Genomic DNA, 25,282 nt, shown 5'->3' with positions numbered 1-25,282 from the left:
TAATTTCTGAAAACGATTGTCTAAATTATATTTGTTGCTTTGCAGGCGGTCACGGGGGGAGGGGAGGCAACCCCGGAGGGTCCTTCCTGACGTCATCACAATCCCGCGCGCACGGCAGCTTCCACTCTCCAGTGACCATGGGCAGCGGAGGTGGAGGTCAAGCCTCGTGCGGCGGCTCCGGCGGCGGCGCTCTCAAGGTCACGGTCACGACCTCGCTCAAAGTCGACGGAGTCATATCGGTTCAAGGTCACGACGGAGGTCAGGGCAAGTGCGGGGGCGGCGCAGGAGGAAGCATCAAGGTCGAGGCCGAGCGAGTGGAGGGAGGGGGTCACATCCTGGCCAACGGGGGCCGAGGGGGGAGCGGGGGGAGTGGCAGAGGAGGAGGAGGGGGAGGAGGAAGAGTGACCTTGACCTATACCACTGAGGGTTTCCTGGGAACTGCTCTGGCGCACGGAGGCCTAGGAGGTGAGCTGTTCGATACAGACATGAAATTAAAATTAGTGCCCGTTCGAACTGCCAGCATAGTCCCTGTTTCACAATCAATCTGTTAAAGTGGTTTGCACAGTAGCAGGTTAGAGTCTAATCACGTTGTATCGCAACTGGTACATATGGTAGACATTGGCCCCTGTGAAATTGACTGACAATAACAGCTCGTATATAAACACATCTTTAAACAAAATGTTGACTTATATGATGATGACCGGCACGGTTGGCCTAGTGGTAAGGCGTCCGCCCCGTGATCGGGAGGTCGTGGGTTCGAACCCCGGCCGGGTCATACCTAAGACTTTAAAATTGGCAATCTAGTGGCTGCTTCGCCTGGCGTCTGGCATTATGGGGTTAGTGCTAGGACTGGTTGGTCCGGTGTCAGAATAATGTGACTGGGTGAGACATGAAGCCTGTGCTGCGACTTCTGTCTTGTGTGTGGCGCACGTTAAAATTATGTCAAAGCAGCACCGCCCTGATATGGCCCTTCGTGGTCGGCTGGGCGTTAAGCAAACAAACAAACAAACAAACAAACAAACAAACAAACAAACAAACAAACAAACAAACAAACAGACAAACAAACAAACAAACAAACAAACAAACAAACAAACAGACAAACAAACAAACAAACAAACAAACAAACAGACAAACAAACAAACAAACAAACAAACAAACAAACAGACAAACAAACAAACAAACAAACAAACAAACAGACAAACATGGTGATGGTTGATTGTTTCACGGAAGGTCTAAGAGTGAGTGTTTTTGTAAAACGAGAATATGAAAAATTATGTTTGTTACAACGCCAACAAACAGAAAAATAGCTCTGAAGACTTAATATAGTCTATATCTGTCACACCTAGAGAGCCAACCGAAGTGTTCAGTGAAAAATTGTGGTGTTCTGTCGTTTACTGCTCCACTGTAAAAACTTTCTATTTCCCACAGTCACTTTCAAATTCTTTCTCGGTGTGGTGGTTCTTTTTCCCCCTCCCCCTCCTCCCCCCCCCTTTCACACTCCAGCTACTATTTCCTCCTTGTGTATCTAAATAAACAGAATATTCAATACATATGACTAATTCGTTTTGAATTAAATACTCATGTACTTCATTTTACTTGACTTAAAACTCAATTATCCGTTCCCTTATTGACTCCTTCAGGAGATGTAGAAGCCTTGATCCCAAACCTTCAAGCAGCTGCAAGTAGCGGTTCTACAAGCTACGCAATCCTAGACAACACCAGGTATCCACGAAACCACTGGAGGCCATCTTCCAATACGCCATCGCAGTACCTCGAACTGCGCGTGCCCGGTGACGTACCGTATTACGTCACTTCTGTTGAGACCCGCGGAGCCGGGACTACAAACAACTGGTACGTCTCAAGCTACAAGCTGCAAGTCTACGACGATGAAGCAGGAAACTGGGTAAGAGATCATTATCATTATGTTGTGTTTCTGTTTCATTAGAACTAAGGCCTCTCTTTTCGCTCACACTCACCTCTCAATGTCAATAAGGAGCGACCATTTTCTGTATTTCGTTGTCCGGTGGTCCTGCAGCTAATACAGAAAGATGTAAATGTTTAACTTTTCTCCCCTCTGTTATGGTCGGCCGTGAGCTAACTGCCGCGAGAGAAAGACAGACAGACAGATAGAACAAGACCGAGAGAGACAAAGAGAAAAAGAGACAGAGAGTGCAAGCAGATGATAACAGTAGAAAACAAGGGGCGTGAAGCGATATCAAAGTGTCGGCTTGAAACTAAAAGATCAACACTGAAAACCAGTCATCAGCGAGACTTCACCAAGGTCAAAACTTGACTAAATGTAACAACGCCTTTTTCTTTCACGCAGAAAACCATGCTGGATTCCGACTACAAAGAAGTTATACCAGCCAACACTGACCAGTCAAGCATGGTCAAGAGATACCTGGCCTATCCCGTTCTCACCTCCAAGATCCGCGTCTTCCCGCATGATTTTCACACCTACATGGCCATGGTTGCCAGACTCTACGGCTACAAAGCACGTGAGTATTGTATGTCTGAGGAAAACCCCAAAAAACAAGAGTTGTAGGTTATTGGAACGTTTAATTATTGACAAAACAAAACGTTACATTTACTAGTACGTCCACCTAGTGGTCTTTGAAGTAGATATACCAACACTTATGATACAAATAAGGAACGTATCTCACAATCGGCGATGAGACGTGCTTGCACTTGAAAATACCGGCGAGGGAATCAAAATGTATGTTTTTGGATGTATGTGTGAGGATGTTTTGGGGGATAAATCTTCTTTACAGCCACACTCCGTTCCGCGAAAACATGATTGGCTCACCATCTTAGATCTGACAAGTCTTTTGCGTGGAAGAAGACCGTCCCTCCAGTGGGACACATACCAACAATCACTAGCCTGACTGACTGTATCCCGTGCAGAGTGAGAAATACGTTTTTGATGAATCCATTTTGCAAAAAGTTTCCGTTGAAAAATAATTCATCCAAACATTCTTACTATACACAGATAGCTCCCAGGCTGTTGATATTGGTATGTGACCAAGTGGAGGGAAGCTCTTATTGCATGTGCCTGATCTTCTTCTTCTTCTTCTTCTTCTTCTTCTTCTTCTTCTTCTTCTTCTTCTGCGTTCGTGGGCTGAAACTCCCACGTACACTCGTGTTTTTTGTACGAGTGGAATTTTACGTGTATGACCGTTTTTTACCCCGCCATTTAGGCAGCCATACGCCGTTTTCGGAGGAAGCATGCTGGGTATTTTCGTGTTTCTATAACCCACCGAACTCTGACATGGATTACAGGATCTTTTTCGTGCGCACTTGGTCTTGTGCTTGCGTGTACACACGGGGGTGTTCGGACACCGAGGAGAGTCTGCACACAAAGTTGACTCTGAGAAATAAATCTCTCGCCGAACGTGGGGACGAACTCACGCTGACAGCGGCCAACTGGACACAAATCCAGCGCGCTACCGACTGAGCTGCCTGACCAAACCTGATATTGTGAGACGAACGTTTTTCATGGGAAGAAAAGTGCAGCACACAAACACGTGCAATTGCAATTGAGAACTATACGCAAGATACCCAGAAAGGCATTTAGACAACCAAGCGGGCATATTCCAGCCGAGTTGCATGAATTTTTAAAACTATTTTGTTTCTGTTATTTGATTTCTGAAATTTGTTTGTATTATTAAAAGGAGGAGAAGTGACTTGACCTAGCTAATGATATTCAAACTGACTAAAATTGCATTTACAAAAAGGAAACGTTTGGGCAAGATTTGAAGAGATGAAAACGTGTATGATTTGGGTGATGTTTGCATTGTCTTTTTTACTTGAACATTTAACTCATGTTTAGCTTTGACAAAATAAATTACGAATGGTTGTTCTATTTTTTCACAATCCGTCTTTTTCTTTTTCTATTTTCAGAGACAGAAGCTGGCTTTATGGAAATGCATACATCACCTCCTGCTGATGGTAAGGATACTAACTTTAAAGATGCAGTGCAGGTCACAGCATTGCTGTAGCAACGATTTGTCTTTTTTTCCTCGCAGATTACGATATAAACATATCGCGTGCAGTCAAAAGCTTTACAAAACTCTTCACAGATGCCTTTACATACCTGTTAGTGCTGCTAGCCAAACGAAACGTTATACGGTTTGTCAGTTCGCATTTCCCACCCCGTCGCGATATAACCTTGAACGGTTGAAAACGACGTTAAACACCAAATAAAGAAAGAAAGCATTTCCCACCAACATGTAATTTACATTTCCCGTGATCATGTTCTGGGCCTGAAGGCTGTGTGCGGTATACCAAAATAGGGCAGCATTTTTTGTTAATTAAGGTCAACCATTCACTTAACACACCAAAAATCAACAGCTTCGGTGCTGTCTGTTTAGAGTGGGAATTTCTTTATGAAATATTTCTGTTAACGAACAGTAGTGCCGTTTTGTGTGTGAAACTGATCAATTAAAAGTCTAAGTCTGCACAGCAAGCAGCCAGGCTTTTGATTGGCTCACGAAGTGTAGCCTATGCGATCGTAACTTTGTCTGTCTGTGCGTTTGTGCGTGTGTGTGTGCGTGTGTGTGTGTGTTTGTGCGTGTGTATGTCTGTGGTAGAAACTTTAACATTTCCGAGTCTATGTGTGAGTGGTTATCCAAGACTATGGATAAAGCTCGCATAAGATTACGTCACGGTCAAAAGTGTTTGACGTCAATTAATGCATCATGACGGCATGCCTCCCTGTAGTCTTTCTCTCTCGCGTGGTGTGTGTGGTCTCGGTCATTGTTATTTTGAGCGGGCCGAGACTATTTGGCAGTCGTGTCCCTGTAAGTAGGCTACATGCAGACAGACAGATCTAGATCTAGTGTCTCTCTTTCTTGCACAGTCTCACCTAAGCTTACTGTGTGTGTGGGTGTGTATGTGTGACGGAGTGATTGAGTTTGTGTTACTGTTTGTCTATTTCTTACGTGAGCCTTGAAGGCTTCGCCTCTTGTTTTTGGTATGTGTCTAAGTGGACGGATAGTCGTTCCCATGTACAAACCTGGTCAGAACTGAGATAATGAACCTAAACGACTTTACCTTTACAATCGTCCTTACATGTCCTTGTGCATAGGCGGAGCAGGAGGGGCGGGGACAGTGTTCTGGGTCAAGGAAGGGTCACCAGGTGTTGGCGAGCTGCGATTGGACAATCGCGGACAGTGGGCGGGGCTTCGTGTGACTGGCACCGACATCGACCTATCAGCAACCGGTAAGAACATTGTATTACTTCTTGTAAGACCATTTTTATTACCTTTTGACATTGGTTGGCAGATATGAAATTAACACCCCCTACCCCCCCCCCCCCCCCCCCCCCCGGCTCCCCAATGGCCCAACGTAGCACAGAAATCATCTTTATTCAACTGGTTTTGGTTGTTGGTATTTTGAAACCAAAAACGTAATTCGATAGATCGTTGATCTTCTGTTTCCACTCTTTCACGGCCAAAAAAGCGGGTTAATGACACACCTAACAGACAAATGCACAGCGTGGCGGTGACTTTTGAGTACTCTTCCACTGCTGATATGACAAAGTCACTAAGATTAACTATGTTCTTGAAATTATTTGTCAGTTTCTCCGGAGACGCGTATAGTTTTAATGTGTCGCCAATATAAGCATTATTACACCTTCTCGAACTTGTTTCGTTTTTGACGTAACATAACTGCCATCCATGTCAATGTGCAACTTTTTCTTTTTTACATTTAGTCAAGTTTTGACTAAATGTTTTAACATAGAGGGGGGAATCGAGACGAGGGTCGTGGTGTGTGTGTGTGTGTGTGTGTGTGTGTGTGTATGTGTGTGAGTGTGTGTGTGTCTGTGTGTGTGTGTGTGTGTATGTGTGTGTGTATGTGTGTGAGTGTGTGTGTGTCTGTGTGTGTGTGTGTGTAGAGCGATTCAGACTAAACTACTGGGCCGATCTTTATGAAATTTGACATGAGAGTTCCTGGGTATGATATCCCCGGGTGTTTTTTTCTTTTTTTCGATAAATACCTTTGATGACGTCATATCCGGCTTTTTGTAAAAGTTGAGGCGGCACTGTCACACCCTCATTTTTCCATTAAATTGATTGAAATTTTGGCAAATCAATCTTCGACGAAGGCCGGGGTTTGGTATTGCATTTCAGCTTGGTGGCTTAAAACCTAATGAGTGAGTTTGGTCATTAAAAATCGGAAACTTGTAATTAAAATTTTTTTTTATTAAACGATCCAAAAACAGTTTCATCTTATTCTTCGTCATTTTCTGATTCAAAAAACATATACATATGTTATATTTGGATTAAAAACAATCTCTGAAAATTAAGAATATAAAAATTATGATCAAAATTAAATTTCCGAAGTCGATTCAAAAACTATTTCATCTTATTCCTTGTCGGTTCCTGATTCCAAAAACATATAGATATGATATGTTTGGATTAAAAACACGCTCAGAAAGTTAAAACGAAGAGAGGTACAGTAAAGCGTGCTATGAAGCACAGCGCAACCGCTGCCGCGCCAAACAGGCTCGTCACTTTCACTGCCTTTTGCACTAGCGGCGGACTACGTTCAGTTTCATTCTGTGAGTTCCACAGCTTGACTAAATGTAGTAATTTCGCCTTACGCGACTTGTTTTACATTTAGTCAAGTTTTGACTAAATGTTTTAACATAGAGGGGGGATCGAGACGAGGGTCGTGGTGTGTGTGTGTATGTGTGTGTGTGTGTGTGTGTGTGTGTGGGTGTGTGTGTGTCTGTGTGTGTGTGTGTAGAGCGATTCAGACTAAACTACTGGGCCGATCTTTATGAAATTTGACATGAGAGTTCCTGGGTATGATATCCTCGGATGCTTTTTTATTTTTTTCGATAAATACCTTTGATGACATCATATCCGGCTTTTTGTAAAAGTTGAGGCGGCACTGTCACACCCTCATTTTTCCATTAAATTGATTGAAATTTTGGCAAAGCAATCTTCGACAAAGGCCGGGGTTTGGTATTGCATTTCAGCTTGGTGGCTTAAAAACTAATGACTGAGTTTGGTCATTAAAAATCGAAAACTTCTAATTAAAATTATTTTTTTTATTAAACGATCCAAAAGCAATTTCATCTTATTCTTCGTCATTTTCTGATTCCAAAAACATATACATATGTTATATTTGGATTAAAAACAAGCTCTGAAAATTAAAACTATAAAAATTATTATCAAAATTAAATTTTCGAAATCGTTTTAAAAACTATTTCATCTTATTCCTTGTCGGTTGCTGATTCCAAAAACATATAGATATGATATGTTTGGATTAAAAACACGCTCAGAAATTTAAAACGAAGAGAGGTACAGTAAAGCACAGCGCAATTGCTACCGCGCCAAACAGGCTCGTCACTTTCACTGCCTTTTGCACTAGCGGCGGACTACGTTCAGTTTCATTCTGTGAGTTCCACAGCTTGACTAAATGTAGTCATTTCGCCTTACGCGACTTGTTTAATGATAATATAGCATGAAAAACAGCCCTGCCGTTGATATTGAGACTGCGTTAAAGGCACAGTAAGCCTCCTGTAAACCATCACAGATACTGTTAGGCTTTTACACACAGTACAAACACCCTTTCATTTAAAAATTTTCAAAGAATTTATTTTGGTGTGGTTTATCTTACCCCTGAGCCATCGTGAACCCATGTGATCCAGTTTCCCTGTTTCACAATGTTGTCGTCAGTTTGTAATTCGCTGTGAGCTTATCTGCAATAGCACGTTATTATGTACCTCTGACTATGCACGAAACAAACGGCTGTGGTTCACAAGAACTCTCGCGATGGCTTTTGCTGTTCAGAGGAACTGGCGAGAGGCATAAACCGTCGTCTGCTACGAGAACCACGACCTTGCGTGACCCTGCTTCCGGGCTTTTCTTTTTTCAAACTTTCAAAACTTCGAATTGTACTGATCTTGTCTTGATGAAAAAATAATTCTTTTATGATTTAAGAATGTTTGTGTAACAAGCTGTCAATTTATTATTTAGATTTTAAAAGTTAGGTCTAGCGCCAAAACGCACCACGGTCCGATTGTGTGAGGAGACAATCCGCAAAATTAATTCTTTGAAAATTGCTCGCTCTTTACGTAGGGCACCTAGGATGTTCCCGTTCGGTGAGCGTTCAAATGGAAGGGTGTTTGTACTGTGTGTAAAAGCCTGACAGTATCTTTGATGGTTTACGGGAGGCTTACTGTGCCTTTAAGGTGGAAGGATGTTTTTGTCCAATGTATAAGCGCGGACAGATGGTGGTTGACCTGGACGTTTACACACGAAGAAGGTACGTGTCTTTAAAGCGAATTTATGCAAGATTCTTTTACTTCTGTTACTTCATCAGGTGGCGCGACCTGGATGTTGGACACAACCCCGAACCTCGACAAGATCGTTCTGCAAAACTCTGCCATCCTGAACATTAACGTCAATCTTGACGTCAGCGACATCGAAACAGACAACACGTCACTGGTCTACGTCAGCGCTTCAAGGACGCTGCAAATCGGGAACCTGTTTGACGGAAACAAGTACGTGACGTCATCAGCCACTCTACAACCGGCTCGAAACTCTGACGTCACATTTGAGAAGTGGAGCTTCATTATGGGAACTTTGGACATCCGGGTATGTACAGTAAGAACTACGTCACGCCAGCAATATGGCCATCCTAGCTATATGATCTTGAACGACTTATTCATATTGAATGGTAAATGTTTGATTTGGTAGCCACGATCAACTCAATTGGCCGAGTATGCATGTAGCTTATTTGGTAGCGCACTGGACTTGTGATTCTTGGATCACAGGTTCGACGCAAGGCGGGGATGGACACGGGTCAACTTTATTTGATGACTTAGAGGTGGCATCCGTGCCCTCCCCTTGTGTCACAAGTCTGTGTCACGTCAAAGACCACAGACATTCTGAAAACTGGTTCACATTGTCTGGTCGTTAAGAAAAAAAGCAAAGTGGATGTTGTATATCTACGCTTTGCCCCTTTCCAGAACGAGATCGATTCAGTAAAGTTACAGATTAACACGCTCGAGAAAAGTACAGCAAATTCAGATACTTTAACATTTTGACCGTTATTGTCTTCCATACCTCGACTGTTTCCAGGGTAACGTGGAACTGACGGTAGGAGGAAACATGACACTTCAGGCACAGCCCCTAAACCTTCAGCGTCTCACGGTTGAAGAAGAATCCACTTTGACCATCATGGGTAACCATACTTTCCCTCTGACCGTGACGTCACTCACAGTGTATGGTGACCTTCACGCGAATGAGGTGCGACTCAACGGACTGCAAGCATCGAGCACAGGACCCAGGTAGGATTTAAAAAAAAAATTGTGCAAATTTGAATTTTCTGTTTAATTTTTGTTTAACTTTGTTTTCTTTATCCATCGTTTTGATTTCTTTCTTTCTGTCTGTCTGTCTGTCTGTCTGTCTGTCTGTCTGTCTGTCTGTCTGTCTGTCTGTCTGTCTGTCTGTCTGTCTGTCTGTCTGTCTGTCTGTCTGTCTGTCTGTCTGTCTCTCTTTTCAATTATTAGAATGTGCAGCCTTGTGCCCTTCGCGTTGTCATCTTTAGTCACTGTCCAACCAGCTTCTTTAATGTGACATAGGAGAACTGATAAAAAAAATTGGGAGAGGGGAGGGGGGGGGGGGGGGGGACAACGCATACACGTGCATTAAAGTCAACTCGAAAAACGTTACTTATTGTATCTTCTCTTTTATTCTTAGATCCAACGTGTCCTTCGACCCATCCACATCTGCCACCCACTTGGGCGACACAGTGGACATCAGAGGGATGTTTTACCTGCGCAAGCCAGTCTCCTTCACCAACTGCACCAGGCTGATGATCGACGGAGGCAACCTGACCTGGAGCGGCAGCGACACCGTCACCATCGACTGCGTCAACGTCACCGTCAACGGCTTTCTGCAGCCCACCGGTGACGTCATCTTCGGCAGTGACGTCAGAGACACGGTGGTGGGACCCCTCGGCAGACTCTCGGTCACTGCGGGAGGACCGATACAGACTCACACGCTGTCTGTGTCTGGGGTGATGGAGGTGAGGAACAAAGCCAGCTTCCAGTCTCCCATCCACGACAAGAAGAAGATCACCAAGTTCATAGTTCACGGGCCTGGGGGGAAGCTGCTGCTCGACACGCAGAACCTCTCCATGATCACAAACGGCAGTGACGTCACGGATATGGATCACTCGGAGCTCTACGCTGACGAAATCACCGTCAACGGACTCTTCGACGCACGGAGAGTGAGCTTCCCGGAGCAAGTGACGAGTCTCACTGTCGGCAATGGCGGGAACTTCACTTTCCATCCCACGTCAGAGCTGCAGGTGGACTATCTGACGTCACACGGGGTGATGACGTCACTGGTGCCTTTCAGCGTGTCGGGGAACAGCGTGGTCCGGACCAGGACGCTTCTGGTCGGAGAGAACGGGACAGTGACTTTGGACTCTTTTGCACAAAAGGACGGGGACTATTCGGGAGTGTCCTACCTCGTGATAGAAAGCGTGACAGTAAACGGCGTGATGAAGGCTGGGAAACTCATCAACCACAAACCACCACTCACTCACGGGTGGAACCATCTTGCGGTGGGACCAAAAGGGAGGTTGTCCTTTTACCCCAACGATACCTTCTACCTGGGCTACACCGAAGTGGCCGGTGTCATGGAATCTCTGGTCCCTGTAACGATCCGTCCCCCTCCTTCCTACGCGATCAACGCAAACCACTTCGTGGTGGACACTACCGGAAGTGTGAGACTGGGAATCCAGGAGGCGTCAGACTCGCACAACGATGTCCAGTGTGGCAGACTTGAGGTCAAGCCTGGAGGAAAAATTGACGCCGGTTTTCAGAAGCCCACCCCGGGTAGCCAGGCGGTGTCACCCCTGGCTGTGTTCACCGTAACTACGGTGGTGGTGGACGGAACGCTACAAGGGGATTCTGTCAAGGTGGTGGCCGATGACGTCAGCGTGGGAGGGTCCGTTACGGCGGCTGGTGGAGGTTTCTATAGCAACGAAGGTCCAGGTAGGTGATCTCGTGTTACCCAGGTAAACCCAGGTGGGTGAAAACATGGCCTATTTTTCTCATAGGAGATGCTACGGGCTTCTACAATGTTCTCTTTGGGCTGTATTTTTTTCTCTCGATGCTTTGTAATGCTATCTCGTGATGACGGTTAACCTCTTGGGTTGCTGATATGGCCCTTCGTGGTCGGCTATGCGTTAAGCAAACAAACAAACAAACAAACCTCTCGGGTTGGGTACCCACAGGCAAATACAGAGTTTTTGGATAATCTATGCCTCTGGAAGGAGATAAACAAGTCTTGAAAGCAGGAAACAGGAATAAGAAGTTATTTCTCCCTTGCAAGTCATTACAGTATATATATTCACCACAGGTTGATCAGTTAGTCTACATTAATGTACGCATGACTATTTTGTAGTGGAGTGTTTGGATCACCCATCATGACATATTTGAACTCACTGTTAGTATTCTACTTTGTGTAATTTGAAAAACAACAAAAAGAAAAATCCGGATATACAACAAAATCTGTATAAAAGACCAGCGTAATCCGCATAAAGTGATTTTTGATTTGGTTTTCGTTTCAGGAGCGGGAAAGACAGCATCAACCGGAGCAAGCGGGGCGAGCCATGGCGGCAGAGGCGGAAGGGGAGGCTACTCTTCTCATTACACGTTCGCCAGTAACCTCCCTTACGGTTCCATCTTCGAGGCCAGCACCTGGGGCAGCGGGGGAGGCAGCACGTTGCCTATCTACCAGAACGGAGGCCGGGGAGGGGGGTACATCGTCATGGAGGTCTCTGGCAAGTTCTTTGTCAACGGGACGGTTTCTGTGGACGGCCTCGATGCTACGGTATGACTCGTTCTTCTCCTGTGTAGTTGTGGTTGACATTAGAATCATTGCTGAGGGTAAAATAATGTGTTGAGCAGATTTGAAGAATTTCAATGGTGTGTGTGTGCTGAGTCTGTATCCGAATAAGTAATGACGCGTGCACGGGCCTTGTAACAGTATATTGCTATTTGTGCAAACGGTTTATTTGACAAACGTAAAATAAACATAGATTATAAAGTTATCCAAGAGGTTATGAAACAAATGCAAACCAGTTATAAGCAGAAGTAAGAGTAACGGATGCTCTTGAGACAGTGACATTACATTGGTTAGTGTTTGTATGAGAAAAAGGGAAGGGGGGGGGTGCAAGTGGATAGGGAGTAACGTTCAAACAACAGTTTATAGAGAACGCTATGTACAAAGTTAAAACAAGAGGCGAAGCCTTCAAGGCTCACGTAAGAAATAGACAAACAGTAACACAAACTCAATCACTCCGTCACACATACACACCCACACACACAGTAAGCTTAGGTGACACTGCAAGAAAGAGAGACACTAGATCTAGATCTGTCTGTCTGCATGTAGCCTACTTACAGGGACACGACTGCCAAATAGTCTCGGCCCGCTCAAAATAACAATGACCGAGACCACACACACCACGCGAGAGAGAAAGACTACAGGGAGGCATGCCGTCATGATGCATTAATTGACGTCAAACACTTTTGACCGTGACGTAATCTTATGCGAGCTTTATCCATAGTCTTGGATAACCACTCACACATAGACTCGGAAATGTTAAAGTTTCTACCACAGACATACACACGCACAAACACACACACACACACACACGCACACACACACGCACAAACGCACAGACAGACAAAGTTACGATCGCATAGGCTACACTTCGTGAGCCAATCACTACACTCCAAAACACATACCGTTGCATGCTGGTAGCTCCTCACATTTTCTCTGCAAATTAGGCGGCTATGTTATCTTTTTTCGGCATGGTTGTATCTTCGCGATTCTTTTCGTCAGGCCAATCACGCTGGAGGCGGAAGTGGAGGCTCTCTGCGCGTGCGCTGTCAGACGTTTACCGGAAGCGGAAGTTTGTCAAGCAATGGCGGCAATGGGGGCAAGAGTCGTGGAGGGGGAGGGGCGGGAGGGCGTGTCTACGTGCACTTCACGTCTGGTGACTTCAAGAGCGGACATGTGTCGGCCCATGGTAAGCAGTTTACCATTCGTTTGTATGTTTGCTTGTATTGTTGAATTGTTTGTCTTTTTCTGTCTTTATTTTTCTCTTTCTGATCTCTTCTGCTCCGCTTTCTCCGTCTTCTTCATTTTCTTGCGCTTTATTTGCGCGCGCCAAGGTTGACCTTTTAGCTACCATACTGTGGGCTTCCTGAACGATTTCTGTCACACAAGATATGACACAGTCGGGTGGTTTGCTGCAGGTGGAAGCGGGATGGAACCGGGTGGACCCGGACTGATATATCTCCATGGTGACGACATCCGAAATCTGAGAGTGGACAACAACTGCCAGAAACCACAGGTCTGTTTCACGATCCTTAGTTTGGGGAGACTGAAACTGATGTTGTAAAGCGTGAATATTTAAAAGCCACACTCCTTCTCATGTAAACTTTCCGGTTCACCATCTCTGATCTGGCCAGGCCTTTACATGGGAAAAGACCATCCCTCCACTTGGTCACATACCAACAATCGACACCCCGAATGCTTGCTGTGGTGATTTAGAATTTTGTGATTTTCAGTTCAGAGACATCCTGTTTGCTGCCGCGCGAGCAGAGAAAATGTTTCCCTCTTTATCTTCACCGCGCTGGCAGCAAAACCCCTCACGCGGAGGTGTTTTCAGACAGGCTAGACTCAGGTTGTCCCGGAGGTGTTTTGTGATTACATGATTTCTTAAAAAGCAACTAGCTGCTTTCGCGAATTTTTTTTAAAATCCAACTTTGCACTGAGAGCACTCAGGCTGTTGAGGTTTGGTACTTGACCAAGCACTCAGGCTGTTGAGGTTTGGTACTTGACCAAGTGGAGGGGTGGCCTTATGACATGTAAGAACCAGATCTGAACTGTTTTGCATGGGTAGGTAGTGGCTTGAAATATTCATTCTTTACAGGATTTCAGTCTCTCTTTAAGAGAAACATTTCGAAAGAATGACACCTTACCAAAGCATGACTGAAATGAAATTTTGTGCTGCATCTCACTCGGGCAAAACAAAAGGACTAAATTGGTTTCTTCTGTCTCGCGTTGTGACAAACGTTTCATGGACTTTAACACTCAAACAGAATCATTGGGGACAAAGAGTGTTTGGGACACTTCTGTTTCAAATGAAGCTATTTTCGGTTTGAGAAATTCTGTATTTCTCAGCTATTTCAAAAGCAGCAACACATGCTTTGTTAAAAAACACTTTGACAATAATAAAATGCACGAAAGATTAAGGCATTTTCTGGATACTCGCAGTACACATTCAGTCCCTAAAATTAAATACTGTCTTTACACTCCCGGTATAGGGGTGTGTATAGGTTTCGCTCGATGTGTTTGTTTGGGTGTTTGTGTGTTTGTTTGGGTGTTTGTGTGTTTGTGTTCGCATATAGATCTCAAGAATGAACGGACCGATCGTCACCAAACTTGGTGAACAGGTTCTATACATTCCTGAGACGGTCCTTACAAAAATTAGGACCAGTCAAACACACGGTTAGGGAGTTATTGGTGGATTAAAATTATACAAGGACTTATACAGGGACATCTTCATGGTCAAAGGGAAATAACCATTCTCACTCAGTCACTGCCACCAACTGAGAAGGTTATTTCCCTTTGACGGGGGTGTTTTTCCTACCTCCTAGGAATTTCTTGTTTATTCAGTGTTAAGGAAATAATTCACTTTAAACTCAATTATACATGTTCTGTCAAGACAAAAACTCAGATAAGACGAATTTATTTCCCCACAGGTAACGGAGCACGGGGGAAGCTGGGCAGGTGAGACAGCATACCTGGAATACATCAACACAGGTGGCATTGCTTACCTGCTTCCACAAAACGACACTTTTACCTACGACTTCACCATCATGGAGCTTTACGGGGGCGCGCACTTGACCTTCAACGGTACAGGGACAAGGGTCAAGGCCATTCAGATCGTTGGTGACGACACAGGTCACCTGCACGTGCCACCAGGTCACACACTGGAGTGGACACAGGTCAGACTGCAAGCTTCTCACTTTTAGTTCTTGTTTTTCTTGTTGTTGTTGTTTTTCTTGTTGTTGTTGTTGTTGTTTATCTGCATGCTTTTCAGATAGAATGTTATGTCGGGAAGAGAGTTAAATCATGCTGAAAGCACCCTAAAGCCTGTCCTTAACCGGGCCCGAAGTCCACGGAAAGTCTTTTTACCAAACACTTAGTGCTAAAGCTCCGTGCACCCAGCTTTGCGAAGTATATTTTGCGTAATCGACTTCGCCCAGTTAATTGGAGGCTTAACCCGAAGTGTTCCGCTTTTGAACACACCTTTTGCAACCAGTTTTGAAAATAGTGTGACAAAGGATATATTCATGTGTCAGACGTTTGCCAGTTGAATGCCAGCAGCAACAAGAGTTGCGCTACCCAGACGTGCGTTTGTTAGGTGTTTTTTGCCACTTGCGGTAACACGGGCAGGGAGGGGGGGGGGGGCGGGGGTTGGGGATACCGTCTCTGAGTCATGAAATAGTGTCTCTGAGACATGCGTATGTCTACAAAGCTTCTTTTTTGTAAATACAGGAAACCGACTACCAGCGAGCCAACATGACATGGCAGCTATTCCTGTACAGAGGGGCGGAGCTTATTCTACCCGCTGCGCCAGTGGAGATCCGACCGCCCCTCTCTAACCCCGCCCCCTGCGCTGCCAATCTCAACCTATTGCGTAGCAACGAGCTGAAAATCTGGGGCACTGTCAAGGGCAAGGACGCGAGGCTCATTGTTGCATCTGGTTAGTATGTTATTTTTTTTTCACACTCGAAAGAGGAAGAGGCACGTACATTGATGAGATAATAGAGCAAAGAGTTTAAAAATAAAGTTTATGTATTAATTTTTGTACACTGCAGATATCATGTCTGCCCCGTCTTTTCGAGTATGGTGTTTGTTGTGAGTAAAACATGTTCGGACAAGAGAGAGAGAGAGAGAGAGAGAGAGAGAGAGAGAGAGAGAGAGAGAGAGAGAGAGAGAGAGAGAGAGAGAGAGAGAGAGAGAGAGAGAGAGAGAGAGAACAATAGAGTAAGCAGTGATCTGCTTTTTTACATCTGGCCCTCGCCCTAAAGAGGGACTAGTCTAAAATTGCTAAAGAATAAGCTAGTAAAAAAAACTACTGCTACATGATTATAATAAAATGAAAGTAGAGAGAGAGAGAGAGAGAGAGAGAGAGAGAGAGAGAGAGAGAGAGAGAGAGAGAACTCGAAAACTTTATTACCGAGGGATGATAGCATTAGGTCCATATGGTCCTTTCTTACAGCTCAATCACATCAGCATTCAAAACAAACAAATTAACAAGATTAAAAAAAAACCACGGCGACATTACAATTCTAACATACAACTCCTTGTGTATACAAAGCAATTAGAGGGTCCTTCGGACCACATTCTCAAAGCCAGCGCAGCCAACGATCATGATTGATCGTAAAAGGAAGAAAAACACTTCAACCATTATATCATAGAGTCCAATGATCATGTGATAACAAAGAACGCACAAATAAAAACGAAATGAAAAGAAACCACAGGGCAAGTACATTAAAAACAAAAGGCATGTACGGAATTTAATACACATGAATAGTAACCACTTGGGGGAAAATTAACACGGCGGAGAAAAAGGGGGATGGGGGTGGGAGAGAGAGAGAGAGAGAGAGAGAGAGAGAGAGAGAGAGAGAGAGAGAGAGAGAGAGAGAGAGAGAGAGAGAGAGAGAGAGAGATTGTATGATTATGTTGTTAGTAGGCACGTCCATTTGGGTTGTTCTGTCTTGATGACCAGCAATGCTGTTTCAATGTGATCCAGGAGAAACAGTCACATGGGAACTATCAGCACCACGTGACCTCAGTCTGTCCAGTGTCACTGTTCAAGATGGCGGTCAGCTGCACTTCGTCAGTCACTATGGCAATACCAGTGACCAGTGGGCGGTAACTGTAAGAACACTTTCTACTCGCAAACAAATCTGTGTTTGTACGCGGGAAATCATTTACGAAAAAAGCGTATTATGATAGACACCCGGCTCAATAAGAGCTTGTTTTTAAATGATTGATTCCTTAAGCTTCTGTTGACTTTCTCCCTACATTATTGCAATGTGACTTTCACTTTCAATGAGGGAACTTAGGAAATGCCTATGGGAACATAAACAATGTCAGCATATTAATTTATGCGCACAATTTATTCTGCCAAGGAACCGTACTTGGTCCATATTCTGCATATATACACAACGGCCAAAGAACCATTTTTGACATTCAACAATCCATAAAGGTTTGAGCAGTCTTTGCACACATAACGATGTAATTACTAATTTGGTCATACAGACTGGCTACTGGTTGGTCCGGTGTCAGAATAATGTGACTGGATGAGACATGAAGCCTGTGCTGCGACTTCTGTCTTGTGTGTGGCGCACGTTAAATGTCAAAGCAGCACCGCCCTGATATCACCCTTCGTGGTGGACTGGGCGTTAAGCAAACAAACAAACAAACAACAAAATACAGATTGGCTGTAATCGTTTTAATCCAGAAGAAAAAAGAGTCAGTAACTTGTTTTGTTTTGTTTGTGTACACAACAGATCTCTAGTACCAACGACAAATTCGACTCTCACTTCACCGTCGAAGGAGGCGGTTCCGTAGAGGCTGACACTTTGCACGTGACAACTGACGTCATGCAAGTGGACGCGTCTGGTTGGCTGAGCGTCAGTGGGCGTGGCTTGATGACAGGCCAGGGGGCGGGTCAAGGGAACGGAGGGGCGGGGCATGGCGGCAGAGGAGACACTGGATCATCTTCTGGTAACTTGTTCGATTATATTGATCGAAAAAGTTTGACCGTTTGTGTTAATAGGACGTTAATTCTTCGGAATCGATCGGTCCATTGATAATGTTAACAGTGCAGACAACTATATCCTTGAATCTAAACATTTTTTTTCTAAGCAGAACGTTTGTTCAATTGAAATTTGAAGAAGAACGCACAGATCCCACCAGTCAAATATAATACAATGTAGACAGAAACATTATGAGCAGTGAACGCAGACAAAGGGACACACATTAAGAAAAATACACACTCACATGTACGTCCCAGAAAAAGACACAGATTCAAACATGATGTTATATTACGCACAGAATCATGTGCGAATAGTCAAGTGCCTGAGACAGAGACCACGAGAAAGAGAGATCCTCTTCATTCAGACCCTTTAGCTGTTTCAAAAACCACAAGATTTGTGTATTCCATGCAGGTGCTCGTGGGGGCGACATCTACGGGTCACTCTACCAACCAGTTGACTTCGGGAGCGGTGGGGACGGAGCTACGAACACTACTGGGCGTGGTCAGTATCAATTCTCGTATCCTTCCGTAATGATTTTTGTTGTAATCGTCATCTTCTTCTTTTTCTTTTCTTCTTCACCACTAAAACAATACGGCGGGGACGTAGCTCAGTTGGTAGCGCGCTGGCTTTGTAGCCAGTTGGTCGCTATCAGCGTGGGTTCGATCCCCACGTTCGGCGAGAGATTTATTTCTCGGAGTCAACTTTGTGCAGACTCTCTTCGGTGTCCGAACACCCCCGTGTGCACACATGCGCACGAAAAAGATCCCACGTTCACCACGAAAGTCTCAGGGCTTGGAAAACACGAAGACACGCATGCATCATCTCTCGTCTCTGATTATCATGATCGTATTTCGATACTTTGACGAGACAAACCCAATGCTGGTGTGTCGAAGAAGACAGCCACAGCGGGCTTGTTCGAATCAAAGTATCACACCATATCTTCAGCGTATTACCAATACCTGTCCCAATATAGACCAGTTGGTCTAAGAGGACGTTAAACACTAACAGTCAGTCAGTCTTAATACAATACACCTTCTCGTTCTCCATATCATCATCTTCCTCCCCCTCAAAGCAACGTCAAGCAACGACAAACAATTATTATCACCATCATCGCCATCGTTATCATCATCCTCTTCTATTTCTTCTTGTCCGCCACTGCCACCGTCCTCCTCCTTGTCATCATCAACAACATCACCATTTGCTTGTTGAGCTGAAGTTGAATGATTGTCTGATTCATGTGCAGGAGGTGGAATATTGATTCTGAGCGTTCGCAAAAATCTGATCGTGGAAGGTCAGATCGAGGCTGACGGTCTAGGGGGCGCTTCTGGCGGGTCAGGGGGCAGCATCTGGATCGACACACGTGACCTTGAAGGGTCAGGGGTCATTTCAGTGAGTGAAAATGGAGATGATATTGAGTCTTCAGTAGTTGACTCGTTGAACAAAATGAGTTTAGACTTAAACAGTTGTAATGAGTTTGTTGTGTTCTTTCTGTATTCGTTATTATCATTTTCACGGTTCGGGGAAATGAAAGTGAGTTGGAGTTTTGAATTGAGTTAAGCCAAGCTAAGTTTGACTTCGCGCTTCCTATCTGACTGTGTTTGTCTGTCTGTCTGCTTGCCTGTCCGTATGGAATTGTCGGTAATGTATGAACATTAACATTGTTTTACTGTTCATGCTCCCTGCACTTTTCTGAATAAAATTGAAAATTTTAGAAAAAGCACCAAACCTCCAAAATTGCTTTCTTGTGTGAAATAATAACCGGCAGAGATTTTTTCTCCCAGGCCAGCGGTGGAAATGTAACAAGCGGTACCCGGGGTGCGGGTGGCGGTGGCCGGGTGGCCGTGCAGTACAGACACACAGACTGGTGGTTCGGATCCCTCAGAGCACACGGTGGCTCCTCGACCACTGGGCACGCTGGGGCTGGAACCATTTTGCTCAAGGTATGCTGCTATTACTATAGATGTGTTATTATTTTTTGTGTGTGAGGGCGGATGGAGGTGTGTGTGAAAGAGAGAGAGAGAGAGAGAGAGAGAGAGAGAGAGAGAGAGAGAGAGTGAGAGAGTGAGAAAGAAAGAGATGTGTGTGTGTGTGTGTGTGTGTGTTTGTGTGTGTATGTGTGTATGTGTGTGTGTGTGTGTGTGTGTGTGTGTGTGTGTGTGAGAGAGAGAGAGAGAGAGAGAGAGAGAGAGAGAGAGAGAGAGAGAGAGAGAGAGTGACAGAGAGAGAAAATGTTGGTGCGTTTGTGTGAGAGAGAAGGAAAGAGAGAAAGAGAAAGTGAGAGACAATGACAATGACAAAGACAATGACAATGACAAATCTTTATTTTTCGAGGGTGACAAGAATAAGCATAGATATGCTTTTTTGCATCTGGCCCTCGCACTAAAGAGGGACTAAACTATTTTACTATAACTATGACTAGGGAAAAAAAATGCACAGGAGAGAGAGTGAGTGAGAGAGAGAGAGAGAGAGAGAGAGAGAGAGAGAGAGAGAGAAAGAGAGAGATAGAGAGAGAGAGAGAGAGAGAGAGAGAGAGAGAGAGAGAGAGAGAGAGAGAGAGAGACAGACCGACAAAGACAGAAAAATAGAGAAATAGAGCGAGGAACGTCAGGACCATCATCCCCTGTCAGCTGTGCACGCGCCTTGTTTTGTTGAACATTTTATTAGTTCCGACGTCTAAAATCGCAACATATGTTCTTCGTGTTGAACGCATAACGCAATAAGCAATTAAAAAATGTCCTTATATGCTTGTGATAACAGAAAATCCTGCAAGAAACATTAAAAAAAAAACAAAAAAACATCAGTGAAATTCATCTGTTTTGTCCCGCCAGGTAGAAGTATTACAAGTATTTCTCGTTCATCACAGTTGCAGTAAGGTATACTTGTCTTTCATGGTAAACATTTTGAAGAGCTATGTCGCGCCATCTTTTATTGTTTGGCGACTCCGATGAGTGTCAACAATATATCGTGCCATTGCCAGGTACAGTACGTAGCGCAAAATGCATATTATCTTTTTTTCTGCGCGAAAACAAAGCTGTCATTTAAACCCATACCTGTTGCAGGATTCCACCCCTGACGTAAAGAACAGAACTCTCATCATCGACAACGGTGGGCGGTCTCTGGGTTACACAACAACCAATCACAGCCAGTATGCAAATGACGCAGGAAGGACCTGGTTGATTGACAACTCTACCAGCCAATTCGAAGACGTGCGGATTCTAGGACATGCACACTTTGCTCTTCATCCAGATCTAGTGGAGTGAGTTAAAACTACTCTTTGATTATTTTTAATATGTGGGAGAGAGAGAGAGAGAGAGAGAGAGAGAGAGAGAGAGAGAGAGAGAGAGAGAGAGAGAGATTGATTGATTGATTGATTGATTGATTGATTGATAGGTTGGTTGATAGATTGATCGATTAATCGATCAATCCTTAATACACAAGGACAGATATTTTAGACAGAAACCTTAGGCCAAGAGTGTGAATGACTGAAGTGAAGTACCCAGTTTTATCTGTTGCGTGTTTCATTCAGTTACCATATTTCACGTTCATTTGCAATGATACATTTGTTTTCAGTCATTTACTTGTGGCACAGTTGCGTACCAATATTGAAACATTTGCCACATTGGGAAAGATCTGATCTTCTTAGCAATCTAAAATTATTAATTGCCAATTTAAATATCTCTTACATTAGGTCTATGCAATTATTCTTTTTCGTTCGTTGTTGGCAAACAATTCTAAGGAGAAAAGTTTTGTATTATGAATGATGCTAGTAGGGCATCACATAGTTACATCAATTTAGTTTGGTTTTTTTACTCCACAGACCGTTTGAGCTTCATAGCCACGTCATTTCCGGTGACAACAGCGGAGTGTTGCATGTCGGTCCGGGACAAACCCTAGCATTCCGATTGGTGGATGAAATCGAGGCTTTCACCAGCGTCTTCATCTACGAGGGCGGTACACTTCATCTTCCCTCCTTCTTCCGGTGTCGTGACGTCAACATCACAGTGTGGTGAGCAGACTTGTTTGATGTTTGCTCTACATTCTTTCTTTTTGCATTTCTACAGACTCCTTTTCCTTATTTTTGTGTCCCTCGAGATGGTAGGGAACAAAATAGGGTGGAGCAAAATTGATGGACGCGTAGAGGTTTTGTTTTGGGAAAGATCCAAGAATTAGGATTGGTGCCTACTTTTTTGTATTTTTGGAAAATACATGTAGTTCTTTTGAGAAGCTACACTTTTTTTTCGAGGTAAATGGATTATGCACTAACACGTTCACCCCCCAAAAAAACCATTGCGCCATTCACCAGTTTAAAACCAACAACAACAACAACAACAACAACAACAACAACAACAACAACAACAACAACAATGAATGACAAATAGTCTTGAGAGCGCCCAGTTCTGTGACCACAACTTCAGTTTATAAACTAAGAACACCAATGATAGCATCAACGACAACTACAACTACTACATCAAGAAGAAGAAACAAGAGGAAAGGAAGACGAAGACAACTAGAACAACGGTCTTCGGAACAGCTCAAGATTTAAAACAAGAAGAAGAAAAGAGTTGAAGTTACAAGTGTAAAAAGGTATTTCTAACAGGTTTTATTTACAACCACTTCGCTTTACTGTGATAGGCTTAAATTCGAACACGGAGACCACCCTGTGAACTGTGAAGAGGAAACAAATAGAATTAGCCCCAAGTAGCCAAATAAGATGAAGGGACACGAACATTCAATAATCAACCGTCAACAACAACAACAACAACAACAAACAACAGCAATACCAACAACAACAACAACAGCAACAACAACAGCAATACCAACAACAACAACAACAACAACAACAACAACAACAACAACAACAGCAACAAACAACAGCAATACCAACAACAACAACAACAGCAACAACAACAGCAATACCAACAACAACAACAACAGCAACAAACAACAGCAATACCAACAACAACAACAACAGCAACAACAACAGCAATACCAACAACAACAACAACAAAAACCAACACCACCACCACCACCACCAACAACAACAACAACAAAAACCAACACCACCACCACCACCACCAACAACAACAACAACAAAAACCAACACCACCACCACCACCAACAACACCAACAACAACAACAACACACCCCAAGCACTAACACCCCCACCAAACAAGCTATCAAGAAAACAACACATATAAATCCTGACATCCAAGAGTTCCTAGAGAAAATATGTATACGGCGTTGCTCCCATTCACAGAAGGCAACAGGTCGGTTGGAACTGGATCTGACATATCTCTAGGTCTAACTGTCTTGGCTCTGTCAGCTTAGCTGGAACATTGGTTGTCAGAAAAATTCCTACATGTATGTCAAAACTATCGGACAGGGGTCGGTCGGACCAATGCTTCAGATAAAACAATTGTATGCGCCAATTCATGCTGCTTATTGTATGTATGTATCAATGCATATTTTCAAACATCTGTATGTGGGGAAAAACGCTGCTTATGCTGGCCATTCCTTGCAGGGGGACCTTGGGCATTGACGAAGTGGAAGTGTCCAGCAACTGTCACCTCAAGTTCGGACGCAGGGCACACATAGCGGGAGAGGGGTACATCAGCACGGAGGGTGTGTTACGGGTACCCACCCTGACTGTGGCGGATGGGGGCGAAGTGACGGTACCCCCGGGGCTGGAAGACGAAGACAACTCCCTCACGTTGATGGTGAGTGGTTTGGAAGTAGTTTTTGATTGGACAAACGTATGTCTGTTAGTGTAGAGTCTTATATTAATGGGGCGAAATAAATGTCGCGATGTCGATTTCACGAAGCTTGCCGCACGAAGCTGTGGCGCTAATTTTGTTGTTGATTTTTTTTATTTATATAAAGACGTAGCAAAGTCTTCGTGAGGCAACTTCGGGTTCAATTTAAACCTGATATTAATAAGGCGATGTCAACTTTGCGTAGGTCGCTGCGTGTAACTGTTGAACTGAAAAAGAACAAAGGCTCGTTTATGGAATGATTAATTGTACACTTATAACCCAACATTCACGAGTACGTCGACCTCATGGTCTTTGCAGTAAACAGACTCCAACATGGCCCTCCGCAGCTTCTTCACTGGAATGTTTTCAGGCCAACCTCGGTGGGAGTGCCTGGTTCATCTTCCTCCAAAACTGATTGCCACAGAACTGTGTATATATAAGGTTGATACCTGTTGCTCAATACTGAGCCTGGACCAGCTACGGGCCGCTTTTAACCAGCTCTACTCAAACTCCACTCGCTCAACTTGAAACGTCCACAAATGTGTCATGAATTGCAAGGATATGGAATTAGGATAAGATTGATATACTCCTGTGATGTTATTCTCATGGAAATTAGGGCTGCTGTCTGACTGGGAAAAACGAGCTGCCATACTGCATCCAGTACGGTGCTACGTACAGTTTTCTGCATGCGTGTATTCATGTTTTCAAGCCCTGAGACTTTTGGTCTGAACTTGGGATCTTTATCGTGCGCATGCTTGCACACGGGCGTGTTCGGACACCGAGGAGAGTCTACACAAAGTTGAATCCAGGAAAAAAAATCCCTCGCCGAACGTGGGGATCGAGCCCATGCCGTTTGCGCCAACTGGTTTTGAAGCTAGCGCCGCTACCGATTCAGCTATCTCCCCGCCCTGAAGTGTAGGTAAACTGAGGACGGTCCTCTTGAACATGCAGCCTGCTCTTCATTTCTAGGTTGATGTTCCTTGACTGTCATGATATCATTGCAGGTGGACAATCTCAACGTCCATGGAGGGGGGACCATCCACGCTGTACACCTGAATATCACTGTTGGGAACCTGACTGTGGATGACCTTGGCACCATTGTGGGTGACCTTCACCTGATCCCCTGCGTTGAGGGTCAAGGTCAAGATGGGGAAGGTGCATCCGGTGAGTATAGTTGCAGTATGTATAATAAGCATATGAGTGTGGTCCCTGTTGTGAGTAAGCCTTTTTGAAATATGTATATATGTGACCCTCCACCACGAAATGAGTCGCATGTCACCTCACGCGGTTCTGCACTAGGCATAATATAAGTCCGGGGTGTGTCTAGTAACAGTGTGAGGGTCACCATAGTCACAGGCTTATAACTCGAAAAGTGTTCACTCTTTTCTAAAACGGTTCTCACCACTGGATAGAGAATACAAAACTCTTTAAGAAAATGTAAAAATATGAAAATCATGAAAAGGTGACATGCGACTCATTCCGTGGTGGAGGGTCACAGATGTTATGCGTGCGCTTTGCGTGACGATATAGAACGTGGAAAACATGAGAAAAAGTATGAAGTGTAAATCTGTGCGGTTTATGTCTGTTCGTCTAAACTACTCAGAGTGAACAATTGACCTTTTGACTAACACCCGCTTTGTTCGTCTAAACTACT

The 25,282-nt window shown here is 44.2% G+C and overlaps 1 protein-coding gene across 1 annotated transcript in view; it reads left to right on the top strand.

The window, feature by feature from the left end:
• The first annotated feature begins 50 nt into the window (after positions 1-50).
• LOC138980650 (uncharacterized) overlaps positions 51-25,282 on the top strand; it is a 200,108-nt gene continuing 174,876 nt past the window's right edge. Inside the window, exons 1-22 of the mRNA XM_070353559.1 lie at positions 51-465; positions 1,641-1,903; positions 2,327-2,498; positions 3,901-3,948; positions 5,087-5,221; positions 8,335-8,609; positions 9,096-9,304; positions 9,717-11,020; positions 11,599-11,861; positions 12,876-13,062; positions 13,292-13,389; positions 14,804-15,049; positions 15,603-15,810; positions 16,864-16,991; positions 17,627-17,843; positions 18,287-18,376; positions 19,119-19,264; positions 19,657-19,815; positions 20,935-21,131; positions 21,693-21,881; positions 23,397-23,592; positions 24,633-24,792. Coding sequence (XP_070209660.1) covers positions 138-465; positions 1,641-1,903; positions 2,327-2,498; positions 3,901-3,948; positions 5,087-5,221; positions 8,335-8,609; positions 9,096-9,304; positions 9,717-11,020; positions 11,599-11,861; positions 12,876-13,062; positions 13,292-13,389; positions 14,804-15,049; positions 15,603-15,810; positions 16,864-16,991; positions 17,627-17,843; positions 18,287-18,376; positions 19,119-19,264; positions 19,657-19,815; positions 20,935-21,131; positions 21,693-21,881; positions 23,397-23,592; positions 24,633-24,792 — 5,218 coding nt within the window. The 5' untranslated portion in view covers positions 51-137. The remainder of the gene's footprint in view (positions 466-1,640; positions 1,904-2,326; positions 2,499-3,900; positions 3,949-5,086; positions 5,222-8,334; positions 8,610-9,095; positions 9,305-9,716; positions 11,021-11,598; positions 11,862-12,875; positions 13,063-13,291; positions 13,390-14,803; positions 15,050-15,602; positions 15,811-16,863; positions 16,992-17,626; positions 17,844-18,286; positions 18,377-19,118; positions 19,265-19,656; positions 19,816-20,934; positions 21,132-21,692; positions 21,882-23,396; positions 23,593-24,632; positions 24,793-25,282) is intronic.

This window comes from Littorina saxatilis, linkage group LG11 (genome assembly GCF_037325665.1).
Source record: "Littorina saxatilis isolate snail1 linkage group LG11, US_GU_Lsax_2.0, whole genome shotgun sequence".
Taxonomy (NCBI): domain Eukaryota; kingdom Metazoa; phylum Mollusca; class Gastropoda; order Littorinimorpha; family Littorinidae; genus Littorina; species Littorina saxatilis.
The sequence above is the reverse complement of the archived record's forward strand: the minus strand, read 5'-3'. Positions and strand labels throughout refer to the sequence as shown.